The sequence below is a fragment of the Echinops telfairi genome, unplaced genomic scaffold (assembly GCF_000313985.2).
Source record: "Echinops telfairi isolate 266 unplaced genomic scaffold, ASM31398v2 ScPeMD7_5592;HRSCAF=6446, whole genome shotgun sequence".
Classification (NCBI taxonomy): Eukaryota; Metazoa; Chordata; class Mammalia; order Afrosoricida; family Tenrecidae; genus Echinops; species Echinops telfairi.
This window is the reverse complement of record NW_022109491.1, coordinates 44,674,785-44,694,595: the sequence shown is the minus strand read 5'-3', so window position 1 is coordinate 44,694,595 and position 19,811 is coordinate 44,674,785. Positions and strand designations below refer to the sequence as shown.

Here is a 19,811-nt window from a genome sequence, read left to right as displayed (position 1 = left end):
GTTGGCGGCGGGGCGGGGCGGCGCACAGCTGGCTGAGTAAGGGGTTAAGTGTCGGGAAGCCGCCAGATGACGTTGCCAGGCTGGAGTCCGGCCGGAGGGGGATGGGGGCGGGCGGAAGGCGGCCGAGGCCCTCGGAAGAGGGGGTGCGATTGAATGGGGTGCCCGCGGGCCGAGCGCGCCCAGCTGCAAGCCGAGGCCTGTCTGTGCCTCGGGGAGCTCCGCGGCTCGTTGACGTGGCAGGACGGGGTCGCGGGGCTGCTGGGACGACGCGCGGGACCGGGACGCGGTCAGGGTCCGGGCGGCCACGGTGGCAACTTCCCGGAATGCGGGAGCGGCTCCTTGCGCCCCCTAGCGGCAGGGCTGGCCGCACCGTTTCCACGGCGGGGCCGCTCGGAGCCCTGCGCGAGGCCACTGGCCGGGTTACCGGGACTACCCCCCTGCCTCGACTGTGGCCACGATGAATGAGCCGAATGGGCCTACGGTGCCAGGCCGGCGGAAGCAAATCTCTCCGTCCGGGCCAGCCAAGAACGCTGGCACCCAGCCTGGCACTTGTCCCAGCCCTCCTGGCTTTCTGGGGCTGTGCTGAGGAGAAGGGCCCTAGGGTCCATCAGGCATCCCAGCTGTTACTGGGACCCCTTTCCCAGATGATAGATCATCAACTCTAGTTGTGGACGTTGTAAAGGTTAAGAAGATGGGCTCTGAAGTCCTCACAACACCGAGAGTGACCTCAACCAAGCTGTTTACATCCCTGGTCTATTTTCCCGTCTAAAACAAACAAACAAACAAACAAAACAGGAGGATTACATCAGAGAAAACCTGTGAAGACCACCCCATGAAGGAAGTAGTCACAAGTGTTGGCTCTTCGTGTTGAGATGAGATTTGATGATGCAGGAAGTATAGAAGGTAGAGCGCCAGGATTTACCCCATATGTCTCCTTGCTGACTCTGCTGCTCTGCTCTGGTCACTTGAGCTCTGGGAACCTCACTTGCTTATCTGTACCCTGGAGATAGTACCACCCATGCACAGTAGGGTCAGAGAAGGCCTTCAGGAAGTGCTGGGGAAAACTGGGTGCTTGTGCAAATAGAAGGTGGTTTGGCAATAACTCCCTTTGAGAGATAGGTCGTAGGTCAGGAGTGCCTGGGAAACACCAAAGAAATGAAACTTTGGAGACCGCGGGATACCTCCCCTGTTGACTGCAACCATCTGCTTCACTCTTGGCTGGTGTCCTGTAACCCTTAGGGTAGGTGGACTCTGGGTAGCATTCTCTGGAGTTTGGCCCAGGTCGAACTTCCTATCCCGGGCCAGGGATCTCTTCAGAACTGGCCCTGGGTATCCTTCTGCCTTCTGTTAAGCATTCCCAAAAGTACCGCTATAAGTTTTACACGTGGCCTACTCAGTTGGGGAGCAACCTCTGCCATCCCTACTTCCCTCCTTTTATTTCTTTAATGTCCCTTGTTTGTCTTAACTTCTTAACCTTAACACCCCTCCAAGAACACCCCTCCAAGAATCTCCGTGACTCCACTACATGCTACTCACCTGTGGTGGTGTCTTCATTCATTTAAGAACTTGGTATAAGTCAGTCTCACGGTGGTCCACCAACCTGGTTCCCTTTCTGAAAGAAAGCTTCCAGTTTTGAGTTCCTAGATATACCACTTCCCACTAAGCAAAGGCACCCCCACCCCAGGTATTCCATTTACATAGGGCATTACAAGCCTGACTTGCATCTGACTTACAACACTTCTTAGATGGTAGTGTTGAGAAAGGGATCTTGGAAGCAAGGTATTTGTGGATCATGTTTTAACAGAAATCCTCACCCCTCCACCCCCCCACCCCCCAGTAGTTAGGAATTGGCCTCAGAACAGCTCATGATATCAAATCAAGAAGTTAGATGACACCATGGCAGGTGATTTTTTTTAAGAGAGAAATATTCATATGGAAGAGTTTGAAAAAAATCCTGAATCATTGAGTCACATTTGAGCAATTATGTTCTCTGCTGAAATGAGCCCTACCTCAACAAGCTGCAATAATTATATGGTCCCAAACTTGGTTTAAATGGTTGACTATGAATGATATAATTGGCATATAGGCTTATTAGAAAGCAGGAGCATCTTTTCAAAGGATCAGGACCCCATATTCTTCTTACTTGTTCTTTTATTCATGGGAGTTTTACTTAATAGATGAACAACACAAAGGGAGTCAACAAATTTGGTATCCCAGATTTTCTTTGCTAAAGTCCTATTTTGGGAGAGAAACATTAGCAGTCAGAATTGTGAAGGTAGAGATGCTGTTGGTACATTCTTAGGCCTGTCAGAGCACTGGTGGCACATTGGTTATTCACAGGGCTGCTAATGCAAGGTCAGCAATTTGAAACTGCCAGCAACTCCTTGGGAGAAAATGGGTCTTTCTACCCCCTAACATAAAGAGTTGCAATCTTCAAGACACTCACAGGGGCATTTCTGTCCTGTCCTATAGGGTTGCTTAACCGACATCGATTTCACAGCAGTGAGAGGACGATAGTGATTAAGTCTTGCTTTATATCACAGTATTCAATGAAGTAGATAGCTGTACCTGTTAAAATATTCTCTGTACAGTCATACCTGATTTGTTGTGCTTTGCTGATACTGCCTTCTTTTTTACAAATTGAACGTGTGTGACAGCCCTGCATTCTTCCAATTGTACAGTCATTCTAACCTCCCTTTTAGGATTTTGTCTAATCTTTCAAGTTGCTGTTAATCTTGCTGTTAATCAAATGCTATTTGATCCATATAGTTAGTTCTTAAAAGAGTGTAATGCACAAAGCAGACATAGTTTACAGCTTAAAACTAAATGTGTTTCTTTCTAAGAAAACTTCCAGGGATATTTCTGGTTTAAGGTATAAAGATTCTCGCAAGGTAATAGTTTCAATTGTTCATCCAGCTTTCTTGGCTCCAGGGAGTCTGGAGACCATGAGAACTTGAAATTCTGTTCTGAATTTCCCCCTTGTTGATCAGGATTCTTCTATAGAATTTTGGATCAAAATATAATAGAGACATCCCTTGTCTTAGTTCTTCTGGTCTCATGGCAAAGGAGACAGTTGCTCATGGAGGCACTTAGCCACATGTGTAAACATTATATTTTGACCTCTTTGGGCAACAAGAGGGAGAGGGAGAATCTAATTCTTCATCGGCCTAAGGTCTATTGCCATGAGGCAAAGATCAGACATGCCTCCACCCTCCATCCTTTTTATACCCTATTCTTGACACCAACCATTCCTCCCACAGCACTCTACTTTTCTGGTGGGTTTGACAATGCATTGCAGTAGTCACACAGACTTTACAGACAGAACCCATGATTCAGGAAGTTTCCCTGGTGGCACAGTGGATTGCATTACATTGCACAGTGGTGCTGCAGTTAGAAACCACAAGCCATTCCATCTGAGAAAGATGAGGCTTTCTACTTGGTAAAGATTTAGTCTCAGAAACCCACAGAGGCAGTTCAACATATGGGGTCACTAGGAGTCAGAATCGATTCCGTGGCCATGAGTTTTTGTTTCTGTTTTATTAGAGAAGTTAGCAAGTTACTACAAGCCAGGATCAGAAAAAGTAAGCATGCAGTCAGTCGTTGGGCCCCAGCAACACCTCTCATCAGCCACAGCCCAGTTTTTCTCGTCTTTACCCTGTCAACCTTGGAGACCCTTGGCCTCTGCCTGTGGACTAGGAAGCTGCTCTGTCGCACATTCTCCTTCGCCTCAGCTCTACTCTTCTATTTCATGGTCTCCTTGCTTCAGCCTCTGGTCTCAGCTTGGCTCCTTTATTATGTCCCATGGTCTGCCATGCCACAGCCTCAGCCACTTCTGATGACATCTTGAACGGACCTTACCTGTTGCTCTTCTTCCTTGATGGTCGTTCCTGCTTCTGAGATAGCTCCTCCTTATGGGGAGGAGAGTGACAACTAAAACTGACCATTACACCGTTCGCATACCCTGCTCAGTCATTTGGTAGGTAGGCTCTTGGGTCTCACTAAAAAATCTCACTGCCGTGTAGTGGATGCCATCTCATAGTGGCCTTATAGGACAGGGAGGGACTGCCCCTGTGAATTTCTGAGACTATAACTCTACTATAGAAAGCCCCGTCCTTCTCCCTTGGAACGGCTGCTGGTTTCAAACTACTGACCTTGTGGATTGCAGCCCAATTTGAAACCACTATGCCACCAGGGTTCCTTGAGTCATGGATCAAAAAGCCATATTAAGAAATTTTCCTTTACCATACATTCCATATTCTCCTGGTTTTGACTTTTCTTCCAAGACAAATTATGGTGTCTCTGATGGCCGATGGCTCTTTGCAAGTTTTTAAGACCTCGGGTACTATGCAAGGAACTAGGAAGTACAACAGAAGCACTGAACAAGTTATTAGGCCAATTTACTGGAATGTTAGCATGCAGCCCTGACCCACATCTCTAAACTAAGGAACCAAATCTTGTGTGGTATTTGCACATAAGCACCTCAACATGAAGCTGCTTTTATTGTTGTAGTAAATATTTATCACACAGCTTTTGCCAATTCCAGTTTCCTACAAGTGCCCTCCTTATTGACAGCAAGAGCAACCTCCCCGGTGCAACCCTACCCCCCCCTTTTTTTTTTTTTTGAAAAGACCTTGTATTTCGGTGAAGAATCCAACTCCAACTCAGGGCTACTGTTCCTCCCTTTACAGCCCCTCAGATCAGTGGTCAGATGACCAGGGGTAAGGGATCTGGAAGGGTTTTAAGGCTGCGACCCTTTACTGTCTTTTAAAAACAGACAAACAAAAACCACGATTAATTAATTAAATTTGATTTTTAAAGGAAAAGCATATTCTGTGTAGTTTCACAGCCCATCTCATCAAATCACTAACAGTATCCCATTAAACATCCCAGAAATGTGGTTCTTTTTCTTTTTTTTTCTTCCCGCCCTCCCCTCTTCCTGCCTCCTTCCCCAACCCCCTCAAAGTCCTCGCGTTCTTTTATTTGGTGTAAAAACTACTTTTCTTTTTTTCTTTAATATTCCTTATAATAATGGTGTAATTAAATGTTTATAAGATTGACAGAGTTTGTTAGGCTTAATGTTCTCTAGTTATGTCCATATCTTGCAGTGTTTAACAGCGCCATTGTTGTTTTTTATCGATACATAATATTTCATTGTTTGAATGTACCCACCCTTAATCAGTGTTTCCATTGCTGTTAACCTCACCTTCCCCCATTAATTGTGCTAACAACTAAGAAACTTTGATCTTTACACATTTGGGTATTGTCTTTTTGTATATGCGATGAGATCCCATAGGGCTTGTCCCTTTTTTATCGACTTAATTAACTCAGCAAAATATCTTTCAGCTCTATCCGCATTGGAACATTTATCAAGACTCATTCCTGAAGCTCGCCCCGTGGTCCCGTGGGTCTGTGTCTTGCATCCACAATGCCTGGATGGAACAGATCTGGGGACTCCCTTCCTCCAACTTCCGACCCCTCTCCAAGTTCTTTGCCAGGCGTCACCTCCAGGACCATCGTGGCCATCCCCTCTGACTGGGGACCAGCTAACACTGTTTTATTTTGTATGTAGTTACCACCAAATCTTCGACCAATCATACGCTCTCAGATCTGCCTGAATTATTCTGCTGAAGCTAAGGCTAGTGGGTCTGGTCAGCCTGTGTCCACGGGCTCCTGACACCTGCTTGTGAAGGTAGAGATGTTGTTGGTACATTCTTAGGCCTGTCAGAGCACTGGTGGCACATTGGTTATTCACAGGCCTGCTTTATCGTCCTTGGGGGGCGGGGCCTGGGGTGGGGGTGGGGCGCTTCTTCCACAAGCTGGCAAAGAGAACCTCCAGGGGGCGTGCGCTATAGAAGCTGCAGAACCAGCGTGGTGGCCGCACCATTTCCCAGGATGTGCAGAGCTTTCCCAAGATGAGGAGTGAGCAGAACCTTGGACGCCATGGAAGCTGCCCTGGCCCTGGAGAACCTCCACCAGACCCTTACTGACCTGCAAGCATGGGGCCCACTCACGCAGACCCCATCTCTGTGACTTTCTGGAGAACCACTTCCTGGATGAGCAGGTGACACTCCTTCAGAAGATAGGAGACCACCTGTCCAAGCTCCACAGGCTGGTGGAACTGGGCAAGTATCTCTTGGAGAGGCCCACCTTCAAACACGACTAGGACCCTGCTGGGGTGGCACCTAGCCACCTCCGAGGGACCCTCTGCCTGAACCTGCCCCTTCAGCTGCAGCACCACTGCCCTGGAGCCCCTCTCCCAAGCCATGGACCAAATTGGAGCAAGAAAGCTTCATTTTGGGGGTGGGGTGTGTGTGTGTGTGTGTGTGTATAGACTTCATTCCGCCTACTGACTAAGTGTGTGTGTGTATACACGTCATTCCTCCTACTGACTGCGCGTGTGTGTGTGTGTGTGTGTGTGTAGACTTCATTCCTCATACTGATTGTGTGTATGTGTGTGTGTGTGTGTATACACGTCATTCCTCCTACTGACTGTGTGTGTGTGTGTGTATGTGTAGACTTCATTCCGCCTACTGACTAAGTGTGTGTGTGTGTATACATGTCATGCCTCCTACTGACTGTGTGTGTGTATGTGTGTAGACTTCACGTGTGTTTGTGTATAGACTTCATTCCTCCTACTGACTGAGTGTGTGTGTATGTATGTGTGTAGACTTCATTCCTCCTACTGACAGTGTGTGTGTGTGTGTGTGTGTATGTAGACGTCATTCCTCCTACTGACTGATTAGTATTCCATTGTATTTATGTCCCACACTCTGTTTATCCATTTGCCTGTTGGGAGTTACTTAGGCTGTTTCCACATTTCGGCCAGCGTGAATACAGTGAACATTGGAGTGCATGGCTCTGAGTGAGTCGCTGCTTTCAGGTCTGAGTACATACCTAGGATTGGAATTCTTAGGTTATGTGGCAATTCTGTTCTTAGTTTTCTCAGAAACTACCCACTGTTTTCTTCAGCAGCTGTACCATATTGCATTCCAACCAGCAATGGGTAAGGGTTCCAATTTCTTTACATCCTGGCCAGCATTTGTTATTTTCTGTTTTTATCTTAGCCATTGTACTGTGAGCAGACTTGAATTTTAAAGCATACCGTTTAGAATCTGATTCCACTACTTGGGCCTTGGGCATTTCAGCATTTCCTGCAGAACAGTTACAGTGCTCCCATTCAGTGGATGAGACTGCGGAGGCCTGGCCGGTCAGGCAGATGTTGCATAGCCTTCCAAATTTTCTCCTACTGGGTGGTTTAATTCCACACGTCCAGGAACAGTACTTTGCAGAGGGAGGACACAGAACTAGAGGAGCGGAATATGGAACTTCAGTAGAAGGGAGGCGAGGGGCCAGTTGAAAATGTGGCAATAAAAGGAGAAGGCATTTTTGGTTTTCTTTGTCAAGTGCCTATTGTGTGCTGGGCGTTGGAACCGTATAAATACCAGAGAAGGAGAACCTATGTCTTGCCCACAGAAGCTAAATCTAGATCTTTGCTATTTAACATACAGTCACTAGCTACCACATTTACTCGGGTATAAGCTAACCCGAATATCAGCCGAGGCACTTAATTTTACCACAAAAACTGCATAAAAAAATGTGCTGAACAACTCGGCTTATACGCGAGTATATACATATATGGGGTTATTTAAATTTAGAAGTTTTAAACCATAATCTCATGAGATACCAAGATTAGTTAGTGTAACATAGTTCATAATGAGTATGTCTACATTCTGCTTTGTTACATAACAACAGGGGCTTTAAAAGCTCATGAGCACCATTATAAAGTGCAACTCTTGATCCCCTCCCCATGGGAAGTGGGGAATAATAATGAAAATCACAAGACACATGGAAAAAAATTAGTACATCAATCTCTACAACCTTGAGACCAGAAATACGGCCTGGCTACCACCACTGACCCCTGTGAAAGGGACCACATTAGAACAGCAGTTTTCAGCCTTGGGGTCATGACCACTTTGAGGGTGGAACAACCCTTTCACAGGGGTCGCCCGCTATGTAATGGTAGCAAAATTACAGTTGTGAAGTGCAACGAAAATAATTTTATGTTTGGGGGGGAGGGGGCGGTCCACAACATGAGGAAGCATATTAAAGGGTCGCGGCATTAGGAAGGTTGAGAACCACTGTGTTAGAAGGTCCTGGAAAGAGTAGGAGGAAAGTGTAGAACTGTCAAGACTATGCCACCATTCTGGAACTGAACACACCCCTGTGGCTTAATTTTCACCCAAACTGTGGACAGGTTTATAAGGGGAACGCTAGTGAGGTAGGCACACCTTAGAATAATCAGCCATTTAAGGTGGTCGGGTCAGCATTTGTTGTTAGTGCCATCAGTTTGTTTCAGACCCATAGGGACCCTGTGCGCAATAGAAGGAAGCACTGCCCGGTCCCGCACCGTCCTCACATTTGGTCCTGTACTTGAGCTCATCGCTGCAGCCAGTGAGTCAGTCAATCCATGTTTACTTTACCAAGCATGCTATCTGTCTTTCCCCAGAGGCTGAGCTCTCCTGATAACATGTGTAAAGTATGTAAGTCTCGCCATCCTTGTCTCTAAGGAGCCTTCTGGCTGTACTTATTACAAGATCGATTTGTTTGTCCTTAGAGGAGCAGGTCTTCCCTGTCCTACAGAGTCTGAATCAGAATCGACTCAGTGGCCGTAAGTTTGGTTTGATTTTGGCTGGCCAGCCATGGTACTTTCAGTGTTCTTCACCAGCACCAGAATTTAAATACATCAGCTCTTTTTTACAGTCTTCCTTTTTCAGTGTCCAACTTTCACATGCCTTATGAGGCAATTTAAAATACATGATGTGGATCAGGCACACCTTAGTCCTCAATGTAAAATCCTTGCTTTCAGTACTCTAAAGAAGTCTTGTGTAGATTTATCCAATGCAACACGTCTTTTGATCTCTTGACTGCTACTTCCATGAGCAGCGATTGTGAATCTAAGCAAGACAGAATCCTTGACAGCTTCGTTCTTTTAGCAGGATTTGAGTCTTCTTTACATTGAGTTGTAATATATACTGAAGACTGAGATTCTTGATCTTCATTAGCAAGTGCTTCAAATCCTCATCACTTTTCAGCAAGCAAGGTTGTGTCATCTGTGTATTGCAGATTGTTAGTAAGCCATCTTCCAGTCCTTATGCTGCATTCTTTTTCATGTAATCCAGCTTCTCTGATTATTTGCTCAGCATACCGATTGAGTAAGTATAGTGAGAGGATGCACCCCTGATGTACGCATTTCCTGGTTTGAAACCATGCAGTATTTCCATACAGCATATTCCAGAGCCAAATGCATGTGGTTTGGGGTCACCTCCAACTTGGCGCCAGTTGAGAAATGGACAGGAACACGTGGAGAGCACTGTCAAGGCTATGTTGCCAGGACCTCGGTGCTGAAGGGAGCCCATGGGACAGCTGAGTGGTTTCCCTCCATCCCAGATGGGTTGCATATATCTGCCATGACCCCATAGCACGTTGTCGGGAGTGGGCCTCCAGGAGGGGAACCCCAGCAGCTACCCTGCTACCATCTTTTTTCTGAGCATTTGGTGGGACTGGCAGTCAGTGAAACTCACCAGCGGAAAAAAAAAGTGTTATGTTTGAACAGTGCTGGCCTACTCTGAAACAAGGTGAGTTTTGTATTTAGTGAGCAAAACGTACTCCTCTGCTAAGAGGAGAGAGAATTCTTTTTATTTAGCTGGCATTCTATTTTTCTCTGAGTGGGACCTTATCAGAGTAAGGAGGAAGAGAAACTGGTGCTTGCTGCTCTCCTGACTGACTTCTCTAGAGGATTTTTGTGGGGGAACGTGATGAGTTAGAGGGAAATGGTTGAGGCAGCCAGGCCGGCTGATCAAGAGTTGAGTCCAAGCCTGGCCCCAAATGGTAGGTGCTTGGGAACTTGTCATTCAGTGGTTAAAATATACAATGTAACCAAATAAAGAAATTTCTTTCAAATTAAGGCTGATTGTGAAAATTAATTAGATGCAGTTTTATTTCTGTGGAATACATTTTTATTTCCCAGTTAGTTCTACATATTTGTAGTCATTATCCAGAAAGACTATTTTCAGACTTTAATAGTCAGAGTGATTGAGAAAAGGAGTCAACTCAGTGCCAAGGAATAATGAATTATTGAAAAACGTAGTGAAAAGTCTCATTAGTGATGTGTCGGGACATCGATCAGGCTAACCTTAGCTGCTATACTTTGAAGCCCAGCCGTTCTTTTCTCTGAAGCCGGAAGCACCTGCACCGTGCTCTGTGCAGTGTGAAAATGTAAAGGACATGTGACAGTAGTGCATTTGATAGCGTCATGTGGCAGAGCCAGGTCTGCAGCACTGCTAAGTCCCTGGCCTGCTCAGGCCACCCACCTGCCTTGCCTTAGGTTGTGGCTGTTTTCTCGTAGCTAGTGGGAGCAGTAACACGAGAGTGGTAGGTAGGAGTAAAAGTATCCTATAGCTGAGATTCTTCAAGCATCAGAGGTGCTCCTCCTCCAAGATCCGTGTGATACACGTTCCTACTAAAGACGGCATGTATGTTTAACTCTTCACTGATGTCAGTATAGTCACAGAAAATGCACTGTCAGGACTTTACAGCTCAATACCTTTCGACAAACTAACATTACTGTCACAACACACTAAGAAACAAAAGTGTCCTCATCCCTTCCCCCTCGGGTCCTCCTTTGTGCCCCATTGCAGTTGTTGTCCATCTATAAAAGTAACTCGTCTTCTGATTTCTAACACCATATATAATCATTATATACCATAGTCATATGGTATGTACTCTGTGTCTTTCAACATGCATTCGTTTTGTTGTGGCAGTTGTTCATTCATTCGCTCTCCTTACTGTGTAGGACTCTGTGTGAGTGTATCAGTTTACAAGTTAACCATTTTGTTGGAAATGGTACTCGAAAACTTCCAACTTGGGAGGACTTGGCGGCACTATCTGGTAAGCGTTGGGCTGCTAATGGCAAGGTTGGTAGTTCAAACCCATCAACCTTTCTGAAGGAGAAAAATGAAACTATCTACTCTGTAGAGATTTATAATATATAAATTTATATGTTATATAAACAGGCATATATAGCCTCAGAATCTATATAGGGTTGCTATGAATCAAAAACACCTGATGTCAATGAGATAAATAATATTGCTAGAAGCATTTCTATTGAATTGGTTTTTAAAGAACAAAAATTTTTTTGAAGGTTAAACATGTTTGACCTTAGGGTCAGTATAGCAATAGTGAAACCCACAACCTTCCTCTAGTTCTTAAACGCTTCCTCCCCCCAACTACCATGACCCCAATTCTGCCTTGCAAACCTGGTTAGACCAGAGGATGCACAGCGGTACAGATGGGAACTGGAAATGCAGGGAACCTAGGACAGATGTACCCCTCAGGACCAGGGGTGACAGTGGCGATACTAGGAGGGAAGGGAGGGGGGTAGAAAGGGAGAATTGATCACAGGGATCTACATATAACTTCCGCTCTGGGGGATGGGCAGCAGAGGTGTGGGTGAAGGGAGACGATGGGCAGCGTAAGATAAGATATAATAATAATTTATAAATTATTAAGGGTTCATGGGGGAGGGAGGGGGAGTGGGGAAAAGGAAAATGAGCTGATTCCGGGAACCCAAGAGGAAAGCGAATTTTGGGAATGATGAGGGCAACAAATGTATAGGTGTGCTTTACACAATTGATCTATGTATTGTGATGAATTGTATGAGCCCCAATAAAATGATTAAATTTTTTTAAAAAGAGGGTAAAAAGATACTTGCAATAGGGCTTTTGGTAATTTTGATTTATAGTTAAGAGAAATTATATTACGTTTCTCCTTTAAATTTGTCAGCATTGAAGATGAACATAAACTTTTCATTAGCCTGTGGACAATCCGATGGATTCTGGGTTCCCACATACTTCCAGCCACAATCAAAGAACTGTTAGTCTTATAAAATGGCCCTGCTCCATACTCAGCTTCATGAAGAGGTCACCGAAGACAAGGGTGCTGTAGCAAAGTGTGGTGAAGAAAGCAGATGGTGCCCAGTTATCAATTGGAATAGTATCTGGGGTCTTAAAGGCTTATATTCAAACAAGCAGCCACACCATCTAAGTGAGGCGTCAACTAAGTCCACATCGAAGAAGCACACTAGCCTGTGTGATCCAAAGATTATGATTTAAAAAATCCAAATATGATAATGGGAAAAGTATCAGAGCTTAACTTGTGAACACTCAATTTGCAGAAGGCTATGGAGGAAGTGGGAACCCAGATTCCGATCCAGAGTATCTAGTTAGATTAAGCCTCTAGGCTAGCAGATCCCCTGTAGCGACAGCGAGAGACTCAAACAGCTTTACTCTCAGGCAGAGATTATCGGGAACTTGATTATGGTGGATCGAACCATAGTATAACCTGGGACTAGCTCAGATGACCACACTGGACCCAACCTGAATTTGCTCTAGGCTCCAGTAACTTTCGCTTGTTCCGCAACAGAAATGCTGTTGGCTTTTTCAGTACTGTTGGTAGTCTTTACTTCCTTACTCTTTATTTTTATCTTCATATTATTATTTTCTTCTTTATATTTTGTTTTGAATTGTTTCTGTTCGGTTTCCCAGTTAATGAAGCACAGAAGGAGAGGTTGTATACAGACAATAACTAATGCAGTGGGTTATTGGGAAAGGGGGTGTGGGGAGGGTGAGGGGAATTAGGGAGCAAGCAATGAATGTGGTAGGAGAAGGAGCACTAGAACTGATTGTGATGATGTGCATACAACTCGTTTAAAATTGACTTAGCTGTGTACGTGTATGATATGTGAATACTGTATCAAGAAGAAGCAAAGAAACTTGGCCTCGGGTTGCCATGCGTGAAGGAGGAAGAGCTGTAGCTCAGGGGCTGTTGAGTTGATGTGAATGGTGGTGTAATAATTTGGAAAAGGATATCAATAACGGTTGTACAACACAGAGTATAATCAATGGCACTGAATTATACGTATGGAAGTTTGTTGAATTGGAGAATGTTTTCTTCTGTATGTTTTTACCACATTAAAATAATTGCACGAATAAGGGAAGAAGAAAATGTTCTAGAATTGATTGGGGTCATGATTGTACAACTCTCCTTGATGTGATTGAACTTTTGGATTGCATGATACGTGGATGAAATGCCAGTAAAACTCTTAAAGAAAGAAAACTTTTTATTAAACCAAGCTTGCCTTCCTCGGATAAATACAACTGAGCTCACTTTTTATGCTGCTTAGAACTAGTTTCTATTTTGGTGTCTGAGATGGATTTTCTTCTTTTAAAATTTTTCTTTTTTCTCATGGTTTTTGTCAGGGTCTGTAAGATTAGTTGACATCCGAATGAGGGGAGAGAGTTCTGTCTCTTTTATACTTTTTGGAAAAGAATCTGAGAAGAACTAGACTGCTCATTCTTCGGGTGTTTAGTAGAGCTAACCAGGGTGGCTCTTCCACATGAGGATATGGATTCTACTTCTTTATTAATGTAAAACTATGCGGTTTTCTACTCCTTCTTGGTTTCTATGTTAATTTTGTTTTTATAGGAATTCATGTAAGGATTTGCAAAATTATTACCAGCATTTTCATTGCTATTTTCTATGATCTATAAATACTAGAATTACATTTTTTTAAATCTCAAAATATAAAGAGATTTTCTAATTATGTTTTTATTCATATTTTTAATTTAATTGAGCTGTGATCACATACTGTTCTGTGTGACTTTAATCCTTTGATATTTGCTGAAACTTAAGACCGGGGTCTGAAAATTTTCCTCAGGTGCAAGAAAAGAATACGTACGAGTAGGGTGCAGGGTTTTATTTGTGCATGGTCATGTGTAGATCCATTTTTAATTGTTTTATTCAGAAGGTCTGATCCTTATTGATTGTTTAGCTTGCAATAGCTGTGCCAAGTAATTGAAACTAAATGCTCCCAGTAATTGAAAGCTAAACCGTCAATAAGGATTAGAACTTCTGAATGAAAATTTTAGATGTTTGTAGAATTTTCTACTATTACAAATTGGACTATTTCTCATAGTTTGTTATATTCATCCAGTTTCATACTTTTTATTTCTTGTAAACACCTACATGGGTTGAATTTTTTAAATACAGTTATAATAGCTTTATGTTTTAATGAATAGGTGAATGCCGATATGGGTGCTAGTTCCCACGTGTCCTGCGTTTCCTTTGGTCTTCTTTCATTGTTAACTATAAATTAGGTGGAGGTTTAAAAAAACCCTGTTTCTTTTCAACCATTAAGCCTGCTCTCTTGTGATTTGGGTCAGTGGTTCGATCCTGCCAGTCACTCTGGGCGAAGGATGTGGCAGTCTGCTTCCTGAAAGACGGGCGGTTTTTTTTGTTTTTTTTAAAAATTTATTTATTTATTTATTAAGAAAATTATTATTTTTATATATATATTTTTCTTTCTTTTTTAACATTTTATTAGGGGCTCATACAACTGTTATCCCAATCCATACACACATCAATTGTGTAAAGCACATTTGTACATCGTTTCTCAAAACATTTTCTCTCCATTTAAACCCCCGACATTAGGTCCTCATTTTTCCCCTCCCTCCCCGCTCCCCCCACCGGCATGAGCCCTTGATAGTTTATAAATGGGTATTTTGTCATATCTTGCCCTGTCCGACGTCTCCCTTCATCCACTTTTTGGTTGTCTGTCCCCCAGGGAGGAGGTCACACACAGTTCCATGTAATCGGTTCCCTCTTTCCTACCCATTCTCCCTTTACCCTCCCTGTTTTGCCACTCACACCACTGGTCCTATAGGGCTCATCCGTCCTGGATTCCCTGTATTTTCAGTTCCTATCTGTACCAGTGTACCTCCTCTGGTCTAGCCAGTCTTGCAAGATAGAATTCGAGTCATGGTAGTGGGAGCGGAGAGGAAACCTTTAGGAACTAGAGGAAGGTTGTATTTCTCATCATTGTTACATCGCACCCTGACTGGCTCATCTCCTCCTCGAGACCCCTCTGCAAGGGGATCTCCAGTGGCCTACTAATGTGCTTTGGATCTCCACTCCGCACTCCCCCCATCATTCACTATGGTAAGATTTTTTGTTCTGATGATGCCTTACACCTGATCCCTTCGACACCTCGTGGTTGCATAGGCTGGTGTGCTTCTTCCATGTGGGCTTTGTTGCTTCTGAGCTAGATGGCCGCTTGATTACCTTCAAGCCTTTAAGACCCCAGACGCTATACTTTTTGATAGCCGGGCACCATCAGCTTTCTTCACCACATTTGCTTATGCACCCATTTGTCTTCAGTGATCCGTTCGACACCCCGTGATCACACAGGTTGATATGTTGTTCCATGTGGGCTTTGTTGCTTCTGAGCTAGATGGCTGGAAAGACGGGCGTTTGAAGCGGTATGGGCAGTCGCATTCTGCCCTATCCAGTTGCTGTCAGTCAGAAGTCACATGATGGCATTGGAGTTCTTTGGTATTTTAAAAGGAAGGCAAATTGGTGGACAGTATCTTTCTGAAAGTTATAACAAAAGCCAGGAGACAGAGTATTATTTTCAAAGGAGTTAGTGTCCAAGGTCAGCTTATTGTCACTCCCCTCACCTTCATCTGGAATTCTTTACTCACACAATCCATCCATCTGTTCCTGGGCTGCAGCCACTCCGTCAATCCATCCTGCCCAGGACCTTCCTTTTTTCACTGCCCGTCTACGTGACCAAATATGATGTCCTTCTCCAGGGGTTGGTCTCTCCTAGTAACGTGCCCAAAGTGGGTGAAACGAAGTCTCACCACCCTTGTCTATAAGGAAAGTACAGCCTTTCTGGCTGTACTTCTTCCAAGACAGGTCTGTCCATTGAAATTTTCTGTTAATTTCTTTGACTTACTGTATATACTCAACTATAAGCCAACCCGAATATCAGCTGAGGCACCTAATTTTACCAGAAAAACGGCATTAAAAATGTGCTAAAAAACTGGGTTTATACACAAGTATATACGGTAATCTTTTCTTCCACTAAGGCCTTTTTTCTGAAAAGAATGCAGTTAAATTAGGAATTCTCAGTGGCACTTCAGTTCCCTCCATATGTTAGCAAAGTTAAAGACACCGCTCTGGCCAGCGACTCGGCCACCCTTGGTTGAGTAGCTGTGCCATCCTGTCACCCGGCAGGTCTAGTTGTGGGTGTGTCTCCCAGAGAAACAGTGCTCACTGGTGTGCACAGATCCTAGTATACAGTTAGTGTGAATAGCCTAACGTGGTCTTTAATGTTCATCGTAGGACTGTGAATAATTGTGGTCTATTTATATTATGATGTTAGGTGCCCTCAAGTCAACTCCGACCCATAGCGACCCTCTGTGTAATGGAACAAAACACTGCCTTTTCTCAAATCAAGTCCTTTTCTCATGACAGGCATGTCACAAGTATGGATTTGGGGAATGTATTGGAGGGAGATCAAGAATTTATCATTCCTCTGGTTAAGGGTCTCTCAGCCCTGGGTTTACATTCTACTCAGGGTTTGCAGAGCAGGAGAAAGGATATTTTCATTTCAATTTATTTGCTATTAGATGATCTTGTTGTATCCTTAAATGTTAAGAGTAGGGCTTTTTAAAACACATTTAAAACAAATTGCCCTGTGCAAGCCGGGAGACGACACTGATGCTGTGTGCATGGCATAGGAAAAAACCATCTTCCAAGTGTGCTTTTCTTTGTGATGTGCTCCAGCACGGAAATATGTTTGCATCTCATGTTTGTCTGGTTTGGCTGAGATAAAAGGCAAGTTTGCCCATTCTGGCTGTTTCTGCCCAGATTTCGAAGCTGTGAATCATGAAGAGAAACCGTTCCTGCAGTCCTCGGGTAGACAGGCAGCTCGGGCAGGTGATGAGCACTCACTGCACCTGTGTCGAGTGACCAGTGCCAAGGGCAGCTCCCTCAGAGATCTCTCCTCAACCACATTTGATAGGTGCCCTGGTGGCCTACTGGGCGGCTAACCACAAGATCGGCAGCTTGAAACCACCAGCTGCTTCAGGGAGAAAGGTGAGGCTTTCTGCTCTGTCCCCTCGGGTCATTAGGAGGGGACCCTGGCACTGAGGCGTGGCTGCCAGAGGTTAGAATCCATGCAGACATAAATGCTACCTCGCCTAGGGTTAGAGCACTTTTATGAGCCCACTTCAGATGTCATTTGCAGAAGTTAAGACCAGAATGAGAAGCTTAAAGTGGCCTTGTTACACCAAGGGTGACAGTCTAAAGCAGATAACAAACTTACAACCACCTCTGATGGAGCTGTCATGGTGGAGAGCTTGTGGTATGTTCTTTAACGAGTGCGTGAAACCCTCCTCCTAGAAGGGTTTTATGAGAAAGGGACAGTGAAATTGTGTCTGTTTTGTGACGAGGGCAGTTTTCTTCGAATAGGGCATCCAAGAAACTAAACTGTCATTAAGTCTATGCTGATTCATAGAGACTCTATAGGGCAGGGTAGAGCTGTCCCTGTGAGTTTCTGAGACTGTAACTGTTTATGGGAGTAGAAAGCCCCATCTTTCAGAATAATGCATAGACTTTAAAAGCTTTTTTCAAATGCCCTAATGTCAAAGTTTAGATTTCATGACTGATTGGAAATCCCCAGTTTTTCTTTCCCTCACTCCAACTGGAAAAGTAATCCCAACTTTTAAGCCATCCTGAGCCCATACCTGACCTGCCACATGCAGTGCCTTGGCAAGTAATGCGAAAGAAGACCCATTCTCCTCTTCTTCTTCCACCACCGCTCATTCACCCTTTGCTGTGCACTAATTCTATTGCCAATTTCCCTTCAGGAGACTAGGCTCCCTTCTCATTCTGTGTGCTTCAGGAGGCAGGGAATGTGGTGATAGCACCAAAACTAGTGAGTGAAAAAGCTCATCTGTTTATCCCAATAAGTAAAACCTCTTGAAGGGTAGGGAGAGTGTCTGGAAAGTAACCTTGGCGATCAGTCAAAGAAGGGTGAACCAAGGTGCCTGTGGCCCTGTGGACAGCGCTCCACAAGCAGTGGAAAGGGGTGAGTCCTCCTCTTGGTTCATAGTGTCACTAGGAAAGGACCTCTTCTCTGTCCTGTCCGTGTGGATCCAGCTGTAGAGTCTGCCATTTGGTGGACCTTCCCAGACTCGTCCTCTTAAGATTCATCCACATCACCTACATTTCCTCAATAATTAGCTATGGCAGGATGTCACTGCTCATTAATTCAGGTAGGACATGTTTGCCCCTATCTCACCACTATCCCACACTTGGCTTGCATTTGCGGTCATATGAGGTGGACAGCATCTTGAATCGAAATCCTGATTTTGGGGCCTGTTATACACTCCAATGAGCACTTTGCCCTCCCTTGACTACTGCTCTCTCAGAACTGACAGGAACTTCCCATAGCTGGGAGGGAGAGGGGGTGTGCATTAGGCAAATTGCTCACTTCATAATAGGTGCAAGCAATAACAGGTGACATCAGAAAATAACTGTGTATTTCTTTTCTCCGTTTTTTAGTCTGAAGAAGAAATGAATGATTGGCATGGGAACGGAAATTGTCCAATGCCTAGATTTCTACATAAGAGTAATTTTTGTGTATGTATTTGGCAGGTGAGAAGAAAGCAAGCCAAGATGGATATTTATGACACTCAGACCTTGGGCTTTGTGTTCTTTGGTGGATTCATGCTTGTCTCTGCCATCAGCATCTTCCTAGTATTAACCTTCTCCATGAAGGAGACATCGTATGAAGAAGCCCTGGCAAACCAGCGAAAGGAGATGGCGAAAACTCACCACCTGAAAGTGGAGAAGAAAAAGAAGGAGAAAACCGTGGAGAAAAAGGGAAAGACCAAGAAAAAGGAAGAAAAACCCAATGGGAAGATACTTGAGCATGAGCCAGCCCCCAACATGACCATCCTACTCAAAGAAACAGTGCAGGCCTCCCCTGTGGTGGTGAAACCAATGTCAGTCCAGCCCGGCGCGGTCACGACCCCTGTAGCCCCAGTACCAGTAGTGCTCCAAGAAAAGCCTGCCCTCTCCCCTAAGGAGAAAAAGAAGAAGGAGAAAAAAGTGGCAAAAGTGGAACCAGCAGTCAGTCCAATCCTGAATTCCATCCAGGGTCTCACCTCAAAGACTGCCAACGTGAACGCTGCTCCCAAAGTAGTGCCTGTGGTGGCTGTGCCCCCCGTGGGCACCAAGGCCAATGCCCCAGCCACTGGCACAGCTCAGGGCAAAAAGGTGGAAGGAACCCAGAACCAGGACAAAAAGGCTTCTCAGAACCTGAGCAAAAAGACAGAAGGAATCTCCAGCCAAAGTAAGAAGGGTGAGGGGACCCAGAATCAGAGCAAAAAGGCCGAGAATACCCAGAATCAGGGCAAAAAGACTGAGAGTGCCCAGAATCAGGGCAAAAAGGCAGAAAGTACCCAAAATCAGGGCAAAAAGGTAGACGGGACCCCTAACCAGGGTAAGAAGGTAGAAGGGCCCCAAAACCAAGGCAAAAAGGCAGAAGCTACCCAAAGTCAGGGGAAAAGGACAGAAGGAACCCCAAACCAGGCTAAAATGGTAGAAGAAGCCTCCAAGCAGAGCAAAAAGGCTGAGAAAACCCCCAGTCAAGGCAAAAGGACGGAGGGAACCCAGAACCAGGGCAAAAAGACCGAAGGTGCCCAGGACCAGGGCAAAAAGGCCGAGGGAACCCAGAGCCAGGGCAAAAAGGCTGAGGGAACCCAGAGCCAGGGCAAAAAGGCTGAGGGAACCCAGAGCCAGGGCAAAAAGGCTGAGGGAACCCAGAGCCAGGGCAAAAAGGCTGAAGGGGCCCAGAACCAGGGCAAAAAGGCTGAAGGGGCCCAGAACCAGGGCAAAAAGGC

General features: G+C 44.9%; 1 protein-coding gene across 7 annotated transcripts in view; it reads left to right on the top strand.

The window, feature by feature from the left end:
- The window catches only part of RRBP1 (ribosome binding protein 1), a 67,868-nt gene that overhangs the window by 587 nt on the left and 47,470 nt on the right, over nt 1–19,811 (top strand). For 2 of the 7 annotated variants that reach the window (XM_045295253.1, XM_045295247.1), the window contains exon 2: nt 18,562–19,809. In XM_045295253.1, coding sequence (XP_045151188.1) covers nt 18,583–19,809 — 1,227 coding nt within the window. In that variant the 5' untranslated portion in view covers nt 18,562–18,582. Of the gene's footprint in view, nt 1–18,561 lie in introns of all 7 variants that reach the window. The other 5 variants (XM_045295254.1, XM_045295252.1, XM_045295250.1 and 2 more) reach the window with 5 other exon arrangements.